The sequence below is a fragment of the Chelonia mydas genome, chromosome 10, assembly GCF_015237465.2.
Source record: "Chelonia mydas isolate rCheMyd1 chromosome 10, rCheMyd1.pri.v2, whole genome shotgun sequence".
In the NCBI taxonomy this organism is placed as follows: domain Eukaryota; kingdom Metazoa; phylum Chordata; order Testudines; family Cheloniidae; genus Chelonia; species Chelonia mydas.
This window is the reverse complement of record NC_051250.2, coordinates 77251350-77275831: the sequence shown is the minus strand read 5'-3', so window position 1 is coordinate 77275831 and position 24482 is coordinate 77251350. Positions and strand designations below refer to the sequence as shown.

The 24482-nt window shown below is 45.1% G+C and overlaps 1 protein-coding gene across 1 annotated transcript in view; it reads left to right on the top strand.

Annotated features, from left to right (window-relative positions):
• The first annotated feature begins 10256 nt into the window (after positions 1-10256).
• IGDCC3 (immunoglobulin superfamily DCC subclass member 3) overlaps positions 10257-24482 on the top strand; it is a 184800-nt gene continuing 170574 nt past the window's right edge. The window contains exon 1 of the mRNA XM_007053528.4: positions 10257-11758. Coding sequence (XP_007053590.3) covers positions 11692-11758 — 67 coding nt within the window. The 5' untranslated portion in view covers positions 10257-11691. The remainder of the gene's footprint in view (positions 11759-24482) is intronic.

Here is a 24482-nt window from a genome sequence, read left to right as displayed (position 1 = left end):
TTAGTGCTGACGCCACACACTCATTTTCACTGAGAGCAAAACGGCCGGGTCATTGGCACAGTTGTTTTCAATTAATTGAGGATATATCGCTCCGCCTCAGCTCAGCAACCTAACTGCCATGTGGAATCACCCGGCTTATGCACAGCAAGGCACAATGGCACCAGCCACCATTCATTTATGTCTGTAATGAAATGGCATAGGCTGGTCCTTAACAGCCACTATTAGGGCCGTAAACAAAGGATTTCTATTAGAGAAAGCGATTTCCAGTGAAGAGCCCCACCGGGCCCTCCCTGTGCCTCAGAGACCTCAGGAGCAGTCATCTGACTGCATTGCCATGCAGGAGTGTCTTTGAGCTCCATTCCTGAATATGGGCTCCATAAAGTTTTAGGGCTAGTGTCTTCTAATCCTCTGGGGGCCTTTGTGCCTGTAATTCCTGTGGTAACGAGGGCAGTTGTCAAGACAAAGGGAAACAAGGAACGGGAAGGGCTGTGGTTGTAGTCCCCCTCTGGAATCTGTTCCATTTCCCCTGGCTGAGCTAGTGCAGGGCTTGGGAGACCCCTGGCCACCACTGATTTAAGGACATATTCCTCAGGCAGGACAGAACAGCTGACAACCCACCTCCATCGTTGTGCTCGAAGTGCCTCTTCCTGTCAGATGTGCAATTCGCTCATCGCACACTGCACTGACTGAAAGGAAACCCTCTGCCGCACAAGGGAAAGCAAGTGAGTGGGCTAGATCCCCAGTGTCTATAGACTTGGCTCTTTGACTGGGAGAGAGCAAGGCCCATTGGCACCAGCAGGGGAGCTAACTAAGGTCCTGCTCTTCAGAAAGATTCTGGAGATGGAAGCTAATCCCTTTGGCAGAGATGCCATTAAATGGCCGGGTTAAATGTTCTAGCACTGAGTCCGGGGGAGGTGACAGAGAGCTGCAGCCTGAGGGAAGACGCAGACTCCCCCTCATAGCTCTGTCAAGGGGGGGGATGTCCTCCTTAGAACAAGTCATGTTTCTGTTCCCAGACTTCCTTACCTCAGTCCCTGCTGGCCTCCTCTGTCCACAGCTGACTTGAGGATCCTCCCTGAGACAGGGGTCCTCTCTGCTGAGGGGGATCTGTGGGAAGAAGCAATGCAGCATCTGGCAGCATTACTCTTCTGCCTCACCCCCCCATGCAGTCCTGGGGCAGGAGGATTTCCCCCAACCCAGTAACACAGCTCCTTTGCCCACATACCTACTGCCATTCAGGGATCCCCAGACCTGTGGAGAGCCCTTGGCAGGCGTGGGAGCATGCTGCCGTGGAGGTACAGCAGACAAATATTACTCCCTTTTAAACAAAAATACCTAGCACTGTTCATCCACAGATCTCAAAGGGCTTTACAAAGTAGGTCCAGAATCATTATCCCAGAGGGGAAAACTGAGGCACGGGAAGAGAAGTGACTTGTCCAAGGTGACCCAGAAAAAGCAGTAGCAGAGTCAGGACCAGACCTCAGGTTGCGTGTGTCCCGGCCTGCTGCTCTGTCCACTCCAGCAGCAATAGAAATCTTTTGCTGAAATCCTGCAACCAGCGAAGATTACCAGCTATTCTCTGGTATTCCAGCCCGTGCTGATTCCAGGCAGAACGAAGGGGATAGCAAATTGTGCTGCCTTTTTCCAGAAAGGGGAGGGTGTCAGGTCAATTCTCATCTCTCAGAACTGGGGCTCTTAAACTTAGTTAAAATCCTGACCAATAAAATGAGACTCTCTTTGAGACGTTCCATAAAATGGCAAACCCACTCCAGGCTGAAAGCCCAGAAAACTCCAGCTGATTTACACCGGTCTTGATGAGTGCAGAATATGGCTCCATGATCATAAAATGGCTGGTGCAAAAACAATGTACATGTATATACCTAGCTGCTCAGGAGATGCTGATGTTTAGGTAGCCCTGTAACTTTGCATAGCACTTGACAAAGAGAAGAAGAACAAGTCCTTGCCCTGAACTTTTTTATTATGTCAACTGTGGCCCAGATCATCCCCCAGAACAGTAGAAACTGAGTTTCAGGGGCTGATTCTCAACTCACTAGTGTAAATCAGGAGTAACTCCGTTCAATGGAGCTACTGTGGTATAAAACCAGTGTATGTGAAGGAGACTCATGCCCTCAAAGTCTCTGTTCTCATAGTCCATTGTGACAAAGTTCCTCCTCTGCCTCGGTGGGTCCTGTACTTATTGGCGGATTTGCTCGCCTCAGAGATTCACAGCAGCCCTCAGTTTGGCCACTCTTGCTAGTGGCTCAAACCTGCTGTCCATTCAGCTAACCTCATCACTGGCCAGCATGGGGGAAACAGAGAACAATCCCCGCAGTCTCAGTGTCACACCTAGTGGGTCGGGGATAGGGCAGATTCTTTTCCAATTTAGACCTTCCCTTCTGGTGTTTCTCACAGACCTGGTCAACTCCTCCTGTGTCCAGTCAGGAGTTGGGGGGGGGGGGGGGAGAGAACCTGGGCCCACCCTCTACACCGGCGTCCAGCCCAGGGCCCTGTGGATAGCAGCTGTCCACAATGTTCCCTGTATCAGCTGCGTGATGGCTACAACTTCGTGGGCTACTTTCTCATGGCCTTTCCCCAGCACCTTCTTTATCCTCACTGCAGGATCTTCCTCCTGAAGCCTGATCACGCTTAACCACTTCACCCCATCAGCAGCATACCTTCTCACTCCTGGCACGCCCCCCTGCTAACCGATGGGAAGTCCTTTTTAAACCAGGTGTCCTGATTTGCCTGCCTGCCATAATTGAATCTAGAAAGTTCTTAATTGGCTCCAGGTGTCTTGATTAGCTTGCTTGTCTTAATTGCTTCTGGCAGGTTCCTAATTGCTCTAGGGCAGCCCCTTCTCTGGTCACTCAGGGAACAGGAAGCTGTTCATTCAGTGGCCAATATATTTGCCTTCTACCAGACTCCTGTATCCTACTTGTCTGGGTCTGTCACGCCGTGGAAGATCTGGTTGGTGGGAGGCATGGGGGATCTCTACCCCTAAAATACTCAGGGGCAATGGACTTGAGCAGGGCTGGCTCTAAGGGCTGGAGAACAAGGTGATTGCTCTAGGCACCAAATTCCACTCAGCAACACCACTCAGCTCTTTTGGTTTATTCTCTTCTCCCAAGTCCTGGTCCACTGGGGGTGGGGTAGGGAGGCCTGAGAGCTGAAAAAGATTTTCCCCCTAGTCAGCAAAATGGCTAGGGCCACTCCTGGACTTGATGCATCTTGTAGAAAGAGGAAGTGTTGCCAGCTCCCAAGATTTCATCATGGCTCTTGTGCTATCTGGTGTTTGCCTGAAAGCTCCAGCTCCCAGGGTCATGTGAGTATGTGCCACTCTCTGCTTCTGTTTTTGAAAAGTAAGTGTGTAGCCCTTGTGGTTGCAGAAAAAAGCTTGAAAAAGTGAATTGTAAAGGCTCAGAAACCAGAAGGCGAATAAAGAGCCCAACATTTATTAAGTCTTAAAATTAGGGCTGTTGAGGGATTAAAAAAATTAATTGTGCTGTTAAAGAATAATAGAATAGCATTCATTTAAATATTTTTGAATGTTTTCTACATTTTCAAATATATCAACTTCAATTACAACACAGACTACAAAGTGTACAGTCCTCACTTTATATTTATTGATTACAAATATTTTCACTGTAAAAAATGAGATAGTATTTTTCAATTCACCCAATACAAGTACTGTAGTGCAGGCTCTTTATCATGAAAGTTGAACTTACAAATGTAGAATTATGTACAAAAATAACTGCATTCAAAAATACAACAATGTAAAACTTTAGAGCCTACAAGCCCAATCAGTCCTACTTCTTGTTCTGCAAATGTGAACAAACTTGTTTGTCTGAGCAATTGGCAGAAGATAATGCTGCCTGCTTCTTATTTACAATGTCACCTGAAAGTGAGACGAGGCGTTTGCATGGCACTGTTGTAGCCAGCGTTGCAAGGTATTTACATGACTGATGTGCTAAGGATTCATATGTCCCTTGATGCTTCAACCACCATTCCATAAGACATGTGCCCATGCTGATGACGGGTTCTACTCGATAACAATCCAAAGCAGTGTGGACCGACGCATGTTCATTTTCATCATCTGAGTCAGATGTCACCAGAAGAAGGTTGATTTTCTTTTTTTGGTGGTTTGGGTTCTGTAGTTTCCACATCGGAGCGTTGCTCTTTTTTTAAGACTTCTGAAAGCATGCTCCACACCTCATCCCTCTCAGATTTTGGAAGGCACTTCAGATTCTTAAACCTTCGGTCGAGTGCTGTAGCTATCTTTAGAAATTTCACACTGGCACCGTCTTTGCATTTTGTCAAATTTGCAGTGAAAGTGTTCTTAAAATGAACATGCTGGGTCATCATCTGAGACTGCTATAATATGAAATATATGGCAGAATGCGGGTAAAACAGAGCAGAGGACATACAATTCTCCCCCAAGGAGTTCAGTCACAAATTTAATTATGCATTTTTTTTTTTTTAAGGAGTGTCATCAGCATGGAAACATGTCCTCCGGAATGGTGGCCGAAGCATGAAGAGGGATATGAATCTTTAGCGCATCTGGCACGTAAATGTCTTGTGACACCAGCTACAACAGTGCCATACGAATGCCTGTTTTCACTTTCAGGTGACTTTGTAATTAAGAAGTGGGCAGCATTATCTCACGTAAATGTAAACTAACTTGTTTCTCTTAGCAATTGGCTGAACAAGAAGTAGGACTGATTGGACTTGTAGGCGCTAAAGTTTTACACTGTTTTGTTTTTGAGTGCAGTTATGTAACAAACCCCTACATTTGTAAGATGCACTTTCATGATAAGAGATTGCACTACAGTAGTTGTATGAGGTGAACTGAAAAATACTATTCATTTTTACAGTGCAAATATTTATAATAAAAATAATATAAAGTGAGCACTGTGCACTTTGTATTCTGTGTTGTAATTGAAATCGCTATATTTGAAAATGTAGAAAAACATCCAAAAATATTTAATTTGGTATTCTATTGTTTAACAGTGCGATTAATCGCAATTCCTTTTTTTACATTTGTTTACATTTACATACAAAATTAATCATGATTCATTTTTTTAAATCGTGATTAAATTTTTTGAGTTAATCGCATGAATTAACTGCAATTAATTGACAGCCCTACTTAAAATCTCATGATTTGTAAGCCAATCTCATGATTTGGGGCAGAAGGGGCTGACTCAGGATTTCTGAATGAGTGGAGTTTGCAAAACCAGACAGGTGATTAGTGTCAGTTTATGAAATCCTAGCTGAAATCAGTGAGACAGACCTTTGACTCCAGATCTAGGGCTCCTAGCCTGGATCTGTCAAGGACCCACAACGTTTAGCTGAGTCTCATTCTCTGTCCTTTCCAATTCTGGGTCCTGGGAACCGGGCCCAGGACCACCACGCCAAGCCCAGTTGAGAAGGGATTTAGAATAGGTGAATATGCATGAGCAGTGATTTAAGAAAAGCTCTTTAGAAAGTTCCAAGTTTGATTTACTTTTTTTTTTTTTTTTAAACCCAGCCTGTAGTTTAATGTTTCTGAAGCCTGGTCTTCTGCCCTGGGAAATTCTGAGAGTCCAGAATAGCTGTTAGCATTACGGGAATGCTTGCTATGGGCCCTGGCCTCATTAAGAAGAGCAAGCGAGAGGCCTAAGAATGAGCAGCTAAGAATTTGGGCTGAAAGGTCAGGGACCGCTCAGAAATAACTGAGAGGTAGGCAGGGTCTGTTCAGTCAAGAGAAAATAACCTCCTCTGCAATATCCACACGGGATCTCGGTATTTCTCTTACAACTCAATCCTCTGCTAAGTTCACCTGAAAACAAATCTCGAACACACAGCTGGTGGGCAAAGTAGTAATGTCGTCTCTGCTTCCTAGCAGACTGGAATGTATGTGTACAGTTATGTAACATCCAGGCAGTAATGGGTTGGCTGTTTATTAAAAAGTATTTTAACTGGAAAGCCCACTGAGCAGATCAGGTTACTAAATCCACCTCCTCCTTTCTGTATCGGTCTGGTTTTACAAGATGACTGCCCATCGCAGTGTCTTCTGCACCAGGGATCCAGTGGTTGATTTGCAAAAGGCACAGAGGGTACGAGTGGGAATCAAAGCTGTGTGGGGGAGAAGGCTGTCAGGATAACTGCTCCCTCCCCCACACCCCAAAATGGTGTTTCTAGTACCAGTGTAGTTCGGTGCATTCCAAAGGGGAAAAGTGTGCTCTTCGGGTCTCTCTCTCCCAATGGTAAGCCACCCCTAGAAGGGACAGGCTAGCAGGCTGCAGTGGTGGTGGGGAACATCATCTGGATGCGGGAGGGGGGATTTTTCTCCCCTCACTCTTCTTCCATCCATTCAAACTTCCTCCACCCCCATTTTTCAGCTGCTGTGGAGATGGGGGCCGGAGCAGTGGCCAAGCAAAGTACTTCTGTATGTACCATCCATGGGTGGATCTCAAAGCACTTTACAACCATTAATACAACTAACTTGATATGTTTTTAATGAGATTACAAGTTTGGTTGATATAGGTAATAGTGTTGATGTAATAGGCAGACTTTTGTAAGGTGTTTGACTTGATACCGGAGGACACTTTGATTAAACAACAAGAATGATAGAAAAGTAACATAGCACACATGAACTGGATTAAAAGCTGACTAACTGATAGGTTCCACAGTGTCACTGTAAATGGGGAATCGTCACTGAATTAGGTGGGCGTCTGTTCTTGGCCCTACACTACTTACCATTTTTATTAGTAACCTGAAAGAAAACAAAATCATCGCTGATCAAATTTGCAGATAACCCAAAAATTGGGGGAGTGGTAAATAATGAGACCAGGCCACTAATACAGAGCCATCTTGATTGCTTGGTAAACAAGGTGCAAGCAAACAATATGCTTTAATACAGCTAAATATAGAGGTATACGTCTAGGAATAACGAATGTCGGCCATATTTACGGGATGGGGGCTCTCTCCTGGGAAGCAGTGACTCTCAGAAAGATTAGGGGGTCATGGCGGATAATCAGCTAAACATGAACTCCCAGTGTGACACTCTGGCCCAAAGCGCTAATGTTATCCTGGGATGCATAAAGAGGGGAATCTCAAGAAGGAGTAGAGAGGTTATTTGACCTCTGTGTTGGGCAGTGGGGTGACTGCTGCTGGAATACTGTGTCCAGTTCTAGTGCCCACAATTCAAGAAGGAAGTTGAAAAAATTGGAGAGGAATTGGAGAAGAGAAGATTAAAGGGTAACTAAAACTCTGTGATAGTGATAGACTCAAAGAGCTCAATCTATTTAACTTAACAAAGAGAAGGGAAATGGGTGACTTGATTACAGTCTGCAAATACCTAGGTGGGGAACAAGTATTTAATAATGGGCTTTTCACTCTAGCAGAGAAAGGTACAAAATGATCCAGTGGCTGAAAGCTGAAGCTAGACAAAATCAGACTGGAAATAATGTGCACATTTTTTAACAGTGAGAGTAATTAACCACTGGAACAATTTACCGAGGTCATGGTAGAGTCTCCATCACTGACATTTTTCAGATCAAGCTTAGATGTTTCTCTAAAAGCTCTGTGCTAGGAATTATTTTGGGAAGTTCTATGGCCTGTGTTATGTAGGAGGCCAGAAGAGATGATCAACAATGGTCCCTTCTGGCTTTGGCTCCATGAATGAATTCGGACTTGCACCTGGAGAGTAGGGAAATATTCTCATCCCCACTTCACACACGGGGAAAATGAGGCTCTGGGCACATTAACACGACTTGTACAAGACCACAGAATGAGTCTGTGGTATAATTTGGGAATAGGACCCAGCATTCCTCCTTTAGGCACCTTGTTCTGCACTGGGTTTTAAACTGAATTAGGGAACTATGGTTAACCATGGGCCAGCTAGACTTATGCATAATATAGTTTGACCTGCCAGTATGGCTGGATTAATCACCTGAGGACCATATTTCAGAGGATGTACACCCACACTGGTCAGCCAAACTGTGTTCGAAGTCAGTGGATTTGGATTCATGTTTGAAGTGAGCTCACCACTGCCCCCTAACGCAGGTAAAGGCCGGGGTAAACAGGGCCTAGACCATGCAAACTTTTGCATTCATTTGACCGGGGTTTTTTTTGTTGACATTCACGTACCGTTATCTGTCTTTACCATCATCTGTTACAAAAGACGTACTGTGCTGTATTTAGTCTGCAATCTGCATGCACCTCTGTCAAAAACATGGGCTACTTACTGCCTGACCAAAGAATTCACTTTGGTCTCAAAACAAAGTCTGCAAACGGAGTCCCTAATAGTACTGCTTGGAAAAACAAAGTGAACATTTCATCAACTTTTTTTTTTTTAATGTCAAAAAATCTCTGGTTCTCTGCAAGGTGAGAATGAGCTCATTGTACTGCAAGATCCAGCTTATTGCCCTCCCAGTTACTCAGCAATCACTGTCGAACCCCCAAAACTGAGCTCAGAAACCAGAGCCCCAAGAAATGGCCTTATACCATCACAGACATGGAAGACTGGAAGGGACTGAAATAGGTCTTCTAGTCCAGTCCCCTGCACTTACTTTTACTCCGGCAGGACGAAGTAATAACTCGACCAGTCCTAGTTATGTTCAGCCTTGAGGGGTTAGACAATTATCTCAAGGCCAGGGGCCACAGTCAATACTTTAACCGCTTCCCTTGCCCCAGGCACACAGGTGTTGGAAGTAGGGGTGCTGCTGCACCTCCTGGCTTGAAGTAGCAATCACAACCCAAATACGTGGCTTCTGCCTCCAGCACCCCCACGGTAAAAATTGTTCCAGCACCAGTGCTCAGGCAGAGCCGGTCGAACACCTCTCCTGCTGTCCCCAGGGCTCCCAGCTCCTAATAGGGAAGAAGGAACGGAGCAGCAGCTTCTCCTCCCTCCCCTGCGAAGCAGCAGGTGCCAGCTGGGGAGCAGTTGTGAAACTGCAGCAGGGGAGGGCCAGAAAAGCTACTCCTAGAAGGCTGTTTTTAGCTTACTAGTGCTAAGGGTGATGTGGGAAGAAGCCAGACCACCATACGGGACCATTTCGTAAATTCATCCCTGGTATAATTCCATGGAAATCAATGGACACTGGGCTAAACAATAATTGCTTTTGTCCTGTTATTACACATGCTTGGTCTCAGTCTTAATGGCAGCCTGGTTTCTAGTAGGCATTCTTCACTCTCGAGAGACCATGGATGCGCCCCTGAGAAGTAAAGAATTTACTCAGTTGGTTTTTATGGCAGCCGGGACTGTGGCTGAAGACACCCACTCGAGAGACCATCGCTGCAGCAATAGATGGGGTGTTGCGCTGGGAGTCAGGAGCCCTGGGTTTTATTCCTGCCCCTGTTGCTGACCTGCTGGGTGAGCTTGTACAAGGTGACGTCACTTCAGTGCCCTGGTTTCCCCAACTGTAAAATGAGGATCATGATACCGACCTCCTTTGTTACGTGCTTTTTGAGACCCATGGATGAAGAGCACTGTGCAAGAGCTACGTGTTATAATGATTGGTTTCCCCTCTAACCCTTCAACTCTCTTGAAGTATAAGCTGTTTGGGGGCAGGGAGTGTCTCCCACTATGTTTGTAAAACACCTAGCACCATGATCTTAGTTGGGGCCTATAAGAGCTGTACTCTAATACAAATAGATAGAAATACAGTTTGTGTATAAGCCTCCCGCTCTCTCTGCTCCTGTGTGTGCACTGAGAAAAGTTAGTCGTGCGCGCGCGCTCTCTCTCTCTCTCTTTTTTTTTTTTGGTTAGAATTTCATTGCTGTGGATTTAAGCTACCTTAATACTTCCTAACTTCAGCTGGAAATGTTTCACTGATACTTTTGGAACTTCCCTTTGTACATCTTGTACAAAAGGGACCAACATTACTCCTTTTCTAGTCCTGACCATGTTGTCTGTGCACGTTCCTGATTGTTGGCACAATGAATTAAATTCAGGCGAACAAGATTCAAGATGTTCCCATATTTAAAACACCCCCCCCCCCAAGACAACAAGTCAGTTAAAAAAAAAAAAAAGCCATTTCCTTCAAAACCTGACCACAAAGGATTATTAAGTAGAATAACTTTGCCCTGAAGAGTTATGTTTAACTCTGCAAGACAAATGGTCCCTTTCTTAAAGTGTAAAATAATTTGTTAGCTCTTAATTTGATCTTCTAGAATTAGCATGTAAAGCAATTTTCTCTTTTCTGTCAGTGCAATAAATCAATCCTTTATAGACAGAAATGTTGTTTATATCCTCTAAAGGGGGGGGGAAGGGGAGGGACAGCACATGGAAGTTAGAGTTCTTCTCTATGGCTTTGTTTTAGACAGTAGAAATCTATCTTCAGCATCTTGCATACTGTTGCTCTTTCTCTTACATGCAGTGGGTAAATGCATAACATACTTCCTTTGTAATTCCTCTCTCTTTGAATTGCCTGATTTAGGGAGCAGAGCTCTATTTTAACACCCATTTGCTTACATGGTAGAACTTTGCTTTAATTAATTTCCAGGGGACTAAACTCATCCCTGTTCTATCAATGCACTGACTCCAGTCACGATACACTAGGAATAAATTTAGTCCAATATATCTTGTTTTTATGGGGGGGAGGGGTATTTGAATTTCTTTAACTTCTAACTGTCCAAATCCCCTTCATCTGACCCAACGGTAGATAAGTTTTACCATATTAAATGGGAGAACTTTTCTTGCTCTTTGCATCAGAGTGGGCCAAATTCCTCCTTCTGAGTCACACCAGCATCAATCCGGAGCAATTCAACTATGCAAGGAAACCCAGTGCAACTCTACTTTGCAGAACCGCTGTTCTATCAAAGCTGCCTCCCTGGGATGCTTTTGCAGAGTGAAATAAATGAAGCACATGCTTTGCATTTGCACAAGCCCCAAACAATTGGTGGAGGGTGCCCTTTCATTGAGCTAATCCAGAGTAAAAATAAAAACGGGCAGCGGTATTTGTAGCTGGGCCAAAGGAAAAGGTTCCCATACAACTTTCTTTCTTTCTTTTTTTTTTTTGGGTGCCCTTTAATTTTATTTTTTTTGGTAACTACAGTGCGAACATGACCATCACATTTTCTTGAGACTCCCTTTGCTGCCTTTTCCTTTATGCTTTGCAAAATGAGCCCGGCTCCCCTGAATCTCAGGAAAGAAAGCAGCTATTCGCCGGTTTATAAAAGAAAGTGCATGAGCCTTTTGATGTTCTCCTGGAATATCCAGGCTCCAGTTCAAAGCCTGGTGGGGCAAGGGGGGGATCCGTTTGCTTTGCCTTGAAATGTCCAGTCGCATAAAGCGCCAGTTGGATCTTTTGTTCCCCAGAAGGGGCCTCCAGGAGAGAGAGGAGTGAGTGTGCACGGGGGGAAGAGAGGGATCGCTGGCCCCGGTGCAGGGGAGGCAGTAATGTTCATGCCTGTGTGTTTGCAAAGAGCAAAGGGAGATGCTGACAGATCCCTGATAGATGTGCAAGATGGCGCAAGCCCATTCCAGCCTCTCCAGCCACCAATTGTCTTAGGCAGCGCTCGCACCATGAGGATCTAGGTTGGCTTCCAACCACCCCCCCTTTTTTTCCATTTCGGTGCTTTGGAGATATTTTGGGGGGCCCTGAAACCCGCTTTTGAGGGGGCTGATTCTCCCCCCCCACACCCCTCCAGCTGGATTTCCCCCCCGGATCGCAGAGGAGGAGAGACACCAGCCACACCAAAAGTGGATCCATGGCTTCCCCCGGCTCTCCTCTGCCGGCCGGCGTGTTCGGGTTCCTGCTGCTCGCCTTCGCGGGAGGTAAGCGGGGATCCCTCTCCTGCCTGCCCGGGGGGTGGGGTGGGGTGGGGGGAGAGACCCTCGCTGGGGGGTGACCCCCCGCACCCCATTCCATCTCCCCCGGCTTCGACCTGTCTCCGCCGGCTCGGAGCGTGTTGCTGAGCCGCTTTCCAGAAGGGGCAGGAGCCCCTCTGTGGCTGGGGCATTTATTTGCACCCGGACACTGGGTGCCTGAATTTCTACCTGGCTCTAAAGGGGGGGATGTCGGGAGGGGTGGGGGGCACCAGCGCTGATCCAGCCACACGCTCCCCGCCTGTGTTTTGATTTTCCTGGCTGCTTTGCTGGGAGCACATGGGTCTGTCAACAAGCTCCTTTCCCAGCAGGGAAATTTGCCAAGCAGCCGTGAATACTACAGTATCGCTGCAAACGGGTCGCGCTCTCTCTGCACCCCCCCACCCTCTCTCTGTGGCCAGGCAGCACTTGCTGGCTCGGTTGCTATTTTTTCTCCACTTTGGCAGTTCATTATTAGAGGCAGACTCGCTCTTTTCGGGGCTCCAGCCAGCAGCTCGAGAGTCACAGCAGTTGCATGGGGAGCTGAATTCCTGAAGCTCAGTGAGGCTCATCCTTGCACTGAAATGCCCTTCTGATTTCATTTGGGTCTGAGTCATCCTGAAACCGGGCCAGAGGTCTGTAAGCGATATTCTGAAGCACCGAGTAAACTTTTTTTCAACACACACACACGCACGCACAGAGGCAATTTATATTCTGCATGAGCATCCCCATGTTTGCAAAATTCGACAGGATTTCCCCTACCAAGCGGGCTCTTATGGGGGGGTATGCTGGAAAACTGCAAGCTAAGCCATTTAAAATGTTCTCTGGCCAGGTTTTTGAAGTTTAAATCTTGATTGGTGTCAGTGGGGAAGATTGTGTGTAGCTGTGTAGATTGGAAAGAAGGGGGGGGGTATACAATTAAATAATGGGGGATTCCCCCTCCCCCACAGATGTTCCTATAGAATTTTCTGATGGCCTGTCAAATTATAAACCCGCTTAATTGGAAATGTTCCAACTATTTCAGAAATGCTTTATGTTTAATTGGAAGAAAGAAAAGAACCCCCCTGCATATAGATTCAGAATAGACCCCATGGCATTCGTCATCACTGATAGGAATTAACGTTGGTGTTACTGAGTGATGTGTGATTGCAGTGGTGTTTGCACCATTACTATTTAGAATTCACACCTGGAAGAATATACACACACTGGGGTGTGTGTGTGTGGGATGAATCCTACCATAAAATGCACAATCCTTGTCAGTGCAAATGATAGCTAACAGGGTAGAAGTTATAGTGAAAGTTACAAGAGAAACAGCAAACTATTTTAAACCTACAAGTGTTATGCTTTCATGTAATGCTTGGCTTCGGTTCACACAAATGCCAACACAACCCGTAACACCCCCATAGGTGTAAGGCTGAACTACAAAACCATCAAAGGGATTTTCCCCTGGACCTATCACAAACCCTGCTGATAAATTGTAACATTTTCTCCCCTAGTCTGGGTGCCCTTAAAATACAAAATCAATGTAAAAACAGAACCAAGAAAGGCAAGTGATCTTCTTTGGCAAAGGTGGAAAAATTCATGTGGGAAAAGGATTTTCTCTCTTTCCCCCTCCCCGGTTCGTGGAGGAACCTGAACGAAATACGGTACAAGTTGTTTGAGAAACAGCTTAGCCTTCTCAGAACAGGAGAATAGTGTTACACTTAATCTGGGTGTATGAAAAATGATTAGGAAACCAGGGTGCTGGGTTATTACAGTAATAAACCTGCTGTACGGTTCTTAGCAGCCCGTGGTGGAAGAAGTGTGTGTAGCTCTTGAAAAATATAAAAACAGTGATGAATTGAACAGTAATGAGACAGGTCTCCTTATTACAATCAGCCTGGTATGATTTCTGGATAGATAATAGTGCAATTAAGGTGATTGAAATAATGCTTGGGGTGTTTTTACCTCTTTTTTTTTTCCTTGCAAGTTATTGAAAATTTAACCTTCAAAAATCAAGCTCATTATTAGTTTATTGTCTACTGATCTCTTAGATTGCATCATGTTTTCGTTTGTATTGCAGTGTGTAGTTGTTTTGGTGACTTTGTGGTATGCTTTCCTGGTCCTTCTTAGGAACATTTGGCTGCGGTTTAAAAGGTGGTTGTTGTTTTTTCCTTCTTATTCTAGGATTTTTTTCTCCCTCAATAGGCTTAACACTGTAGAAACAGTGAGTGTAAGTTTCTGTGGCCCGCTGAATTTAATAAAACGTTCTATGTGTATGTCAATCAGTAACTCAATAGAAACCTTTTCCACTGTGAGGGAGACTGTGACTCATCGGTTCTGCATAGAGGAGGTAGTGTGTCATGTTGGGCTTTCTTTTTCTCAGGATGCTCTCTCTTTTCATTACATAATGCTTGAGTTCCATCCTCCGTGTTTTTCAAACTTTCCAAAATTAGTGCAGGCTGCCTCTTAAATAAACCAAGTGAAAGCTGAACCGGCTGGGGGCTCAGTTCATGGGATCTGGGTTCAGCTTCAAGACAGTATTTCCTCTTTTTTTTAATTTCCTGGAGTTCTTTGTTCTGGGTGATGGACAGCTTTTGTCTGTCATTGCTGAGCCCTACATTCAAAGAAAGGCACAGGATATGAGATGCACCCAGGTTCTGCTTAGTAACAGCCTTGGAATTAAATGTTGTCATTTATATTTAAGTAGGCTTAACTTTTAAATTATTGAAGCTATAAGCTTTCGCTAATTCCTATTCTACATGGCTTTTGGGTTTTTTTTAATGTGAAAAGGGATTGCTTTCTCCTAAATTGGCATAAGACCCTGTCTTTTCTCTTAAAATACATACAGGGTATCTGGTATCATTTCCCTAATAAAACTCAAAGACAATATATGAAATTCAAACCTGCATTCAGTCTTTGTTTCGTTCAGGGAGTTCAGCTTGAGAATGTGTTTAAGTACTAAGAGCTGATCAGTTTTCATTTACAATCAAAATCTCATGGTTAATAAAATGACAGCAAGGGTTGTCTAGCAATAACAAAGTTACATGTAAAACCCGAGAGTGCTGAAAAGAGAGTGTAGAGTATGCCTGCATCTCCATATTGTGTAACTATACAATAATTGTTATTGTAATAACATCATGGCTGAGATCCCATGGTATCAGGGTGCCTATTATTATTTAATATTTATATTTCAATGGCACCTAATGGCTAATGCAGATAGTGCCCCGTTGTATTAGGTGCTGTACAAACATATAGTCAGTCCCCGACCCAAGTAGCTAGATGAGGCTCTGCATAATGGTAATACAGATAGAAATTTTATACATCTGTCTAATCTTTTCTTCCTGGTCTTTATTACATATCAGCCTGGCGTCCTCCTACACCCAAAACTCCCTGTGAAGTCCATTGGGAGTTCAGAGCATGTAAAGAATACAGATTTGGGCCCAGGGTCTATATTACAATCCTGACTCCTCGCCCGCCCCCCCTCCATTTCTACACCAGTGTGACTCCACTGGTGTCATTTACATGGCATATGTGAGAGCAGAATCGGGCTCCCAGCAGTAACTTCTGTCAAACGGTAGAGAAGGCGTTTTTATGGTATACATACGAATGAGGAACTGTCTTTTTTCCTTTGCACTGACTTTACTTTTCTGATTTCCTTCTTTGTGCCTGGAATTTCTCTCTCTCTTCTCTTCCTCTTGGAGCATGCTGAGTGCAGAGCACGGACCCCATGCAGCACCAGCCCCTTCACAGCTATGCTCCGCAGATACTTTAGAAGCAGTTCCATCGAGTGTGTGCTCCTTTATCCCACCCCCCCCCGTGCGTTCGCTTCCCCACTGCCTAAAAGTAACTCCTTTGTCTGAAGAGTTGAGATCAAGAGAGCCTGGCTTTATCACCATGGTGCAGCATTGACATTCAGAGGCTGGCTCCTACTCCCATTGAAGTCAATGGGAACTTTCTTATTGACTTCAACGGGAGCAGGATCGGGCCCGAGCCGTGCGGTTTCTGTGTGAGGAGCAGCGTGTCAGTATAGCTCCATGCTGAGCTTCTGGCTTTTTCCTGTTGAAAGCAGAGAGCTAATTCTGCATTGATTAGAGAGCATGCCATGCATTTCATTTTGCAGATTGTAACAGCCTCAGAACATGAGCGGCTTTCTGGTTTTTTGACCCATAATATCACCCTTTTATTTGATCTAACCGGACAAGCCAGGCAAACCTTTTTCAGATTAAGAATTTTAATTTAAATTCGCCTATATCCAAATGCGGTGGGAGGGGAAATAGTCAATTCAGAATTACTTTGGAATCACCAACTTATTTGAACTTTACTGGAGCTTGTCGTTTTACAGAGTTTGGAAACTAATAAATTACAGAGCAGAGCTCATGAAAACCTACCCAGTCACTTTATCCAAAAGAATATGAACATTTTGGTTTTTCAAGGAAATAAAAATAATTGTTGACACATGTTTAGGAGTCACTGGCAAGCGTATAAACCCAATGTTTAAGGGGCAGACATGTCAATAATTGCACTTTAAAAGAAGAGCGAGGCAAGCAGGCTGACATATTGGGAAAAGCACATAGCTACTAATCTGGTGTTGCTATTATATCAGATGTCACTGTCCCACCGCAGCCTGCACTTGAGTGGAGCCTAGACACTTAACAGTCCAGACCTGCTGCTGCTGCTTTAGTAATTTAAAACCGGAGTTTCATAGCCGAGGAAAGGATTCGTTTCATTTTTGCTCCTTGTTTTGATGAAGCTAATCGTAAAACAAAAGTTGGGATTTTTTTTTTTCTTTCTTGGGCAGAAGCTGGGATTGGACGATAAGGGATGGATCGCTGGATAATTGCCCTGTTCTGCTCTTTTCCTCTGAAGCATCTGGCACTGGGCACTGTCGGAAGACAGGATACTGGGTTAGATGGACCATTGGTCTGACCCAGTATGGCAGCTCTTTTGTAAACCGATGCTTTTGCCGAAAGAATCTTTGCAGCTCAGACCCATGCAATGAGTATGAAGGGGAAGAGGTGCTGATATTTCATTTGAAAACAGCTTTGATGTGCGGCCCATGCAACTGATACCCCCTGGAGGTGGAGCCAGTACTGATCAGCTAGCCTTTGGTACTTCGTTATATCTCCATCAGATTGATGGCCATGTTTGCCTCTGTTCATTTTCAGTAGGGTGTGGAATGAGAAGTGATAAGGCAAAGGGAATTGAAGGGGATGGAAAGAGCTAGTGCGGTATCTCTCTTCTTTAAATCCCCTGGGAATTAATAAAACACCCCAAAGATTAAATTAAGGATACGTTGGGGATATTTTTCCCCAAAGGAACCTGCTATGTCTGTCGTAGGGTCATCTTCCAGTCCAGGACTGTCAAGTCCTCATGGCTTGGGGAGACTCTGAGTGTGGGCTGTAGACCTGTGATGCTAGAGAGAGAACTGCAGGGTCTCCAGGTGTCCTGCAGTCTCAAGACAGAATCCCCTTCACTGCTCTCTTTCTTATCATCCACATGAGGTGCATGGCATTGCTGCCATCAATTCGGAGCGAGAGCTCTCAAGGACGGTTTCCCTGCCATCATTCTCCTTGTGAAGCACCAGGCACCCTGGGATGCCAGATAGGGATGGTGTGGCTAGTCCTCCCTTGGAAGTCTTGCAGGGTCCACGTTGTGAAGGATCCAGAAGGAAATGGGGAGCTCTTTGGATCCCAGTGCTGTCTCCGGGCATTAGTTTTGATACCTACAGGTGGCAGTTCTCCCCACAGACAACAGGGCTTGAACCAGCGCCCCTGGAAGTCAGTGAGGAAGGTTCCCATTCACTTTCTGAAAGGTCAGTGGGGCCCAGACACAGGGTTACAATGAGTGTCATATTTGGGGGCAGGAAAGAGTTCCTGACCTGTCACATGGGGCTATCGACATAGTCGTATTTGGAGGGTGAGGAGCAATTGCACTTTGCTCCCCGAGGGACAGAGGAGAGGACCAAGGTGGGGTTGCAGGAGAGAAAGAATGATAAAGAGGGAAAATGCCAGATGTTAAAAAAATGAGGGAGAAGGTCAAGTTAGAGAAGAAAACGGTCTTGAAGGAAGAGTGGGGACCAGGGGCAGAAGAAAAAAAAATGATAAAAAGAACAGACCTTATGCTCTATGAAATATTTTGGATTGATTGGTTCCGTGGTGGTGGTTGTTTCTAGCTGTAGCGAAGAGAGATAGGGAAATATCCCTTTAAATAGTTTGCGGGCCCTCTAATGTCACTACTCACTGTGCTCGGTGGTTTAGAAGCTGCCAGAGCATCAGTGTGCATGTAGCTAGGCCTGATGTGTTTGGGTGTATTTAGAACAGGTGATTGTCTGGGACCCCGCTGTGCCTGGGTGGCTTCTTCATATAACTTGTTGTATGAAGAGCAAAAGACACAGCCATTGGTGACAAGGCTTGGGTCACAACAGCGTCTGTGCTTTCTGCTGGAGCTGCATGAAACAGAGCATGTTCCCACCTTTGGAAGAGGATGGGTGATAATCTCTACCCCTGCCCACTCTGCTTTGGATGCTACAAGTAACCCATGTTTTCCGAGAGGTTGATTGGCATGGGCATGTTGACAAGGACGTTGGGTGTTTTTGCCCTGCTTTGATACACATAAAGTGAATCAGCCGTTGGGAAGTGGTACGTGTATCCCATGTGGTTGACTTCCCATAACTGCAGTGGGATCTTGATGATCTGTGTCTGAAATAGTTACACAAAGGTTATATAGATCAAAGTTTTGTGGGCAAGATCCTTGCATGTGGCCAAATTGCACAGAGCACAAGTCAGGGTGTGTATATGCTCCCTTAATCCTGCTGCTGCTCTGTGCCTGGCTCTTCCTCCTGTACTGGTAGAGCAGAACAAAGGCTGCTCTAACTTGCTCCAAGCCGCAATAACATGCAGAAGGGGGCCCACTAACTTACCATGTGACCTTGAGCAATCATTTCATCTCTCTGTGCCGTCTTGTCTATTATAGTTCTTTGTGGCAGGGACTGTATCTTACTATGTGTGTACAGCACCCAGCGAAATGGAGCTGTGGTCTCATTTGAGGTCTCTAAGATCGACTGTAATCTAAATAATAGTAATGCATCCTATACTCCTGGGTGACTGTCTACTCTATGAACACCTTATTGCTGACTAATTCCACTCAATAGCTCAATCTGGAAGAGGTCTTTCCCCTTTCCGGGTATTCCCAAATAGACTGGGAATTGAATTTGGGCCTCCTGAGTCTTAGACTGGTGCCCCACCCTGGACCATCCTTCCAGCCGAGAGGCCCGCTGGCTACAGCTTTGTTTAAAGATGGTCACAACCAACATGTTTTGGGTCTCACTCTGGAGCAGGCCATAGAGTTTGGAATTTTTCTCACCCTTGTTGTCACTGTCTTCAGAGTTCTAACCCCTGGGAATTGTCTGCTCTGGTTTATAACATCGGGGGGCATTTTGCTGAATGGGAGACTGGTTCTTCACTTCATACTTGCTCCTTACTCAGGCAAAGTGTTCATCAGCTGATGGGAGGAGAGGCAATTGTGCTGGGGCCCCAAAGCATCTGCAGCTGGGGTGAAGTGGGAGCCAGTCGGTGAACATGATGTAGTGGGCCCAAAAGTCCTCTCTGTGCCTGCAATCCCTGGGTGAAGAGGGCTGGGCTGGGCCCTAGGTCAGATGTCCCAGAGGTGCTGCGTTATCCTTGGCTAAGTCCTTGTGCTCTCCCACGAATGATGGACGTGTTTTATGTGCGCTGATGGAAAATTGCTTTATATAACCTCCCATCGAAATGGAAAGGGGATAAAAAATTCGGTGCTAGTAAACTTTACTAGGGACCATTATAGTCTGTTCTCTTCTTTAAATGTAAATTTTCTGAATGCCCTAAAGAGCCAGTTTGCACTATACTACAGAGTAGGGCTCTACTAGTCAGTGACTTGGTCATCTTCAGGAAGATTTAAAGGGACACTGTCCAGATTTTTAGGTTCCCAATTTCGTCAGCCTTGAAACAGTTGTCATCTGCTAGAGAACCTCCTTCAGATCCTAACTCTCTAATAAGACTATAAGAATGGCCATACTGGGTCAGACCAATAGTCCATGTAATGCAGTACCCCGTCTCCCGAAAGTGGCCAATGCCAGATGCTTGAGAGGTAGTGAACAGAACAGAGGAATTTATTGAGTGATCCTTCCCCTGTCGTCTGTCCCAGCATCTGGTAGGCAGAGGCTCAGGGATACCCAGAGCATGGGGTTGAATCTTTGCCCATCGTGGCTAATAGCCACTGATGGACCTATCCCCCATGAACTTATCTAATTCCTTTTTGAACCCAGTTATAGTTTTGGCTGTCACAACATCGCCTGGCAATGAGCACCATAGGTTGACGTATTTCCTTTTGTTAGTTTTAAACCTTCTGCCTATTAAATTCATTGGGTGACCCCTGGTTCTTGTGTTATGTGAAGGGGTAAATAACACTTCCTTATTCACTTTCTCCACACCAGTCATGATTTTATAGACCTCGATCATATCCCCCCTTAGTCATCTTTTTTCCAAGATGAACAGTCCCAGTCTCTTTACTCTCTCCTCGTATGGAAGCTGTTCCGTACCTTTAATTATTTTTGTTGCCCTTCTCTGTATCTTGTGCAATATTAATATAGCTTTTTTGAGATGGGGTGACCAGAACTGCATGCCGTATTCAAAGTTTGGGCCTACCATCGCTTTATGTAGTGGCATTATGATACTTTCTGTCTTATTAGCTATCCCTTCTTTATGGTTCCTAACATTCTGTTCGCTTTCTTGACTGCCGCTGCACATTGAGTGGATGTTTTCAGAGATTTACTACAGTGACCCCAAGATCTCTTTCTTAGAATGGTAACCGCTGATTTTGACTCATCATTTTGTATGTCTAGTTGGGATTACGTTTTCCAGCGTTCATTACTTTGCATTTATCAACACTGAATTTCATCTGCCATTTTGTTGCCCAGTCACCCGGTTTTGTGAGATTCCCCTTGTAACTCTTTGCAGTCTGCTTTGAACTTAACTATCTTGAGTAATTTTGTATCATCTGCAAACTTTGCAATGTCATTGTTTACCCCTTTTTCCAGATCATTTATGAATATGTTGAACCGCACTGGGCCCAGTACAGACCCCTGGGGGACCCTGCTATTTACCACTCTCCACTGTGAAAACTAACCATTTATTCCTGCCCTGTCTTTTAACCAGTTACTGATCCATGAGAGGACCTACCGTCTTATCCCATGACTTCTTAGTTTGCTTAAGAGCCTTTGGTGAGGGACTTTCTCAAAGGCTTTTTGAAAATCCAAGTACACTGTATCCAATGGGTCATCCTTGTCTACGTGTTTCTTTGACACCCCCATTTTATTAAAACATAGCCCCGTGATACTGAGAAATTTAGAAAGCAAAACAGTAGCCACTTTTTATAGGACCTGACCAAAAAACAGTTGGTTTGTGCTCCTCTTTCTGCTGGCTCTGCAGTTAACTATCAGAAGCTCTGATCCTGCTCCCACACGTCCATAGGCATTTACCTTTACTAACCACGATAGTTCTGTGGGTAAGGCACCTTGGGCCGAACTCTTCATTGCATTTCTCCAGGTTTATGCTCATGTGGCCCCATTGACAGTGGAATAATGCAGAGGACAGTCAGGCCCCTTTTATTCAATAGGCTACACGAGGCTGGATTTGGTAGTCTGACAAGTTCATGTTGTGTCACTGACATTGAATTTAAACCGTCCAGAGAATTGGACGGGAAATTCTCCCTGTGAAGGGGCATCTCCATTAGCCTAAAGCTGGCAAAGACTGCATAGCCATGTCATATACCAGCTGCTGCTCCTCCCCCAACATATGGAGACAAAGGGCTGGGTGAGGACAGGAGTGGGCATGGTGGAACTGAACTGGACTGGGACCCATTTTAATTCCTAGCTCCTTCACTGACTTCCTGTGTGACTTTAGTAAGTCATTTAATTTCTCAGTGCCTTGATTCCTTCACCTGTGGATTGGAAATAATCATAGTACTAGTTTTGTCTGCTTAAACTGTAGGCTCTTTGAGGCAGGGATGATCTCTCTTTCCGTGTGTTTGTACAGCGCCTAGCACAACGGGGCCCTGATCTGAGTTGGGGCCTCTACAAGTTACACTATTACAGATCATAACAATAATTACTCTTGTAAAATAAGACTTTTTAATTTCACCTTTTTTGAAAGCACGGGGGGGGGGGGGAGGGGAAACGGTTCCCAAATGGAAAAGGACAGAATCAGGGGAAGAAAAATTTCTTTTCAAGCTTCTAAAGGGAATCACAATGAATGCTGAGTTTTAAAAAAATTAAAATTATAAAAACAAACAAACTTGGAAGTGTCTTTTAAGCTTTTAATTCATTCAAAGTTCCTTCTCACTCAGCACTAGGTAAATCTCATAGTTCCAAAGTGCTAATTGGCTTCTCTGTGTGATCAATATGAGGAGATATTTTGCGTTCAGTAACCCTATACGTTGACACGTATATTGTTCGGAAAGATGTTAAATATTTCTTAAAGGGGGAGTTGTAGGATGAGGCCTCCAGTCATTTTCTTTTTCCTTTTGTGTCAGTGCTAATAATACTCACCCTCCCTCCCTTTAAGAGAAGGTACAGCAATTTCCCCTCACAAATTCCAAAGCATAGGCAGCTGGAGTTAAGACAATCATTTGTTTAATTGGCTGAACAATGCCCGGTTACTCTGTGTCATCAGTCAAGCTGGCTGCTGAGTAGAGTTTTAGAAACAGTTTGCATCTTTTCAGGCAGCGAATATAACACACACTGACTCAGAGTCTATTTTCATAAATCCCTCCTTCCAGGGACTTTGCATGGGATGATGTTAGGTTTGATATACAGCCAAGATGTGGACAGGCATATCAGGGAATTAGACTTTTCTAATGAATGCACATGGCCTGAGTAATTACCCCCCACCCCAATTAATTACAAAGTTGAATGGTTTACATTTGATTAGAAAATGGAGTTTATTTCCACTTTGCTTCAAACTGGTGGCTTCCTGATAAATTTACTCTGCTATTTATGAGACAAGAGTTTACATTTGTTTGGTCCTTATCCATCTAATCTATCTATCTAATCTATCCATCCTCTCCTACATCTAGGTTGACCTCTAAAGTAAACATTCCTTTGTCTAAAAGGAGGCTGCTTGTCCCACAGGGGGAATTCTTGTGCTAACGTCATCATTCCTTTTACTGTAATCTTGACTGTCATGGAGAAAGCCTGGGCTCAGAGTTTGGAATCTGCCTTTTAAGATCCGGAATCTGATAAGGAAAATCTTTGCTTCACTTGAATTTCCCAATATGTGTAAAGTCAAATGGACTTTGAAAATCTCCCACAGGGTCCAAAGGCATGGTGCCCAACTCCTTTTGAAAATCAACTCCCATTGGAGCCTTTGAAAAATCTTACCCAAAGAGAGCATTTCTGGGCCAAAAGGATTTTAGCTCAGGCAGTTCCTGGATCTGATAGTGCCACCCTTTCCCATGTTGAGTAAGGATGGGACAGCTTGGAGAGTAAAGTAATACTGAGGGTGAGTATGGGAAGCACAACCTGGCCCTGTGTGAGCAGAGGAAGTGATACAGGATCTCAGGCCTTCGGTTTAATTCAGTCCTTAGCGAGGCAAAACTTCCAGGATGAATGCCCTGTCCTATACCCCTGTCTCACCTGATTGGCTCTTTCTCACGTGGAGAATCCCATTGATTTCATGAACAAGGATGTGCAGAACTGGGCCTCATTCAGTGGGAGTTTTGTCTGGGTAAAACCTGTGGCCAGATTCTGCCACATTTGATTCAGTAGTACCTTGCTCCATGGATACTCAGTGTCTTACTTCCTAAGTGGTGCTTTCGAACGGTGCACTGGGTGTCCCTTCAGGGACAAATGGGGTGGAGACGCCTTCCTCCTGACATTCCTGAATATGGGCACACAGGAATCTGGCTGTATATCTTAGTTACTTATATGGCCCCATTACTTGGTTTCTGAGCACCTCCTAAACGTCTTAATATATTTATCACCCCTGGGAGGCAGGGCAGGGCTGTTATCCCCATTTCGCAGAGGGGAACTGGGGCCCAGATTTTTAAAGGTGTTTAGGTCCCTAAAAACACACACAGTGGGATTTTCTGAAGTGTCTAAGCACTTAAGAGCTTCTGAATATTCCACTGGTCACCCCTCTGCATCTTTAGGCACCTCACCTCAATACCTGGCCCTAAGTGACTTGTCCAGGGTCACGCTGCTGGAAGTCTGTGGCAGAGCAAGGAATTGAACCTAATTTTCCTAAGTCCTTAGGCTAGGGCCCTAACCACAACACCAGCCTTCCTGTAAGCAGAGAGGTGTGTGCCCGGTACTCCACATGCCCACAGAATAAGCTGGTGGGAAATGGGCAAGGCCAGCCCCAAGGTGCCAGCAAGCATAGCTAAGCCAGAAGAGGGCTGGGAAGGGGTGATTTGCTGCTGATCTAGGCTAGGAGGAAGCTAGCCCTCTGGAGGAAGAGGGAATCGGGGTAGGATTCCAGCCCCAGAGAGGGGTCTGTGAGTTGCAATGCAAGTCCCCCAAAAGGCACAATCCAGCTCCTCACTTCAAAAAAAACCCACCCCCAGGTTCGGCGATCGCTGAGTATCTTTCAAGCCTTCCACGAACCAGCACGGGCCTGAGAGCAACAGATTTTTTAAAATGATGAGCTACAGCCCTTTCCCCGTTCAAGCCGCACGCACA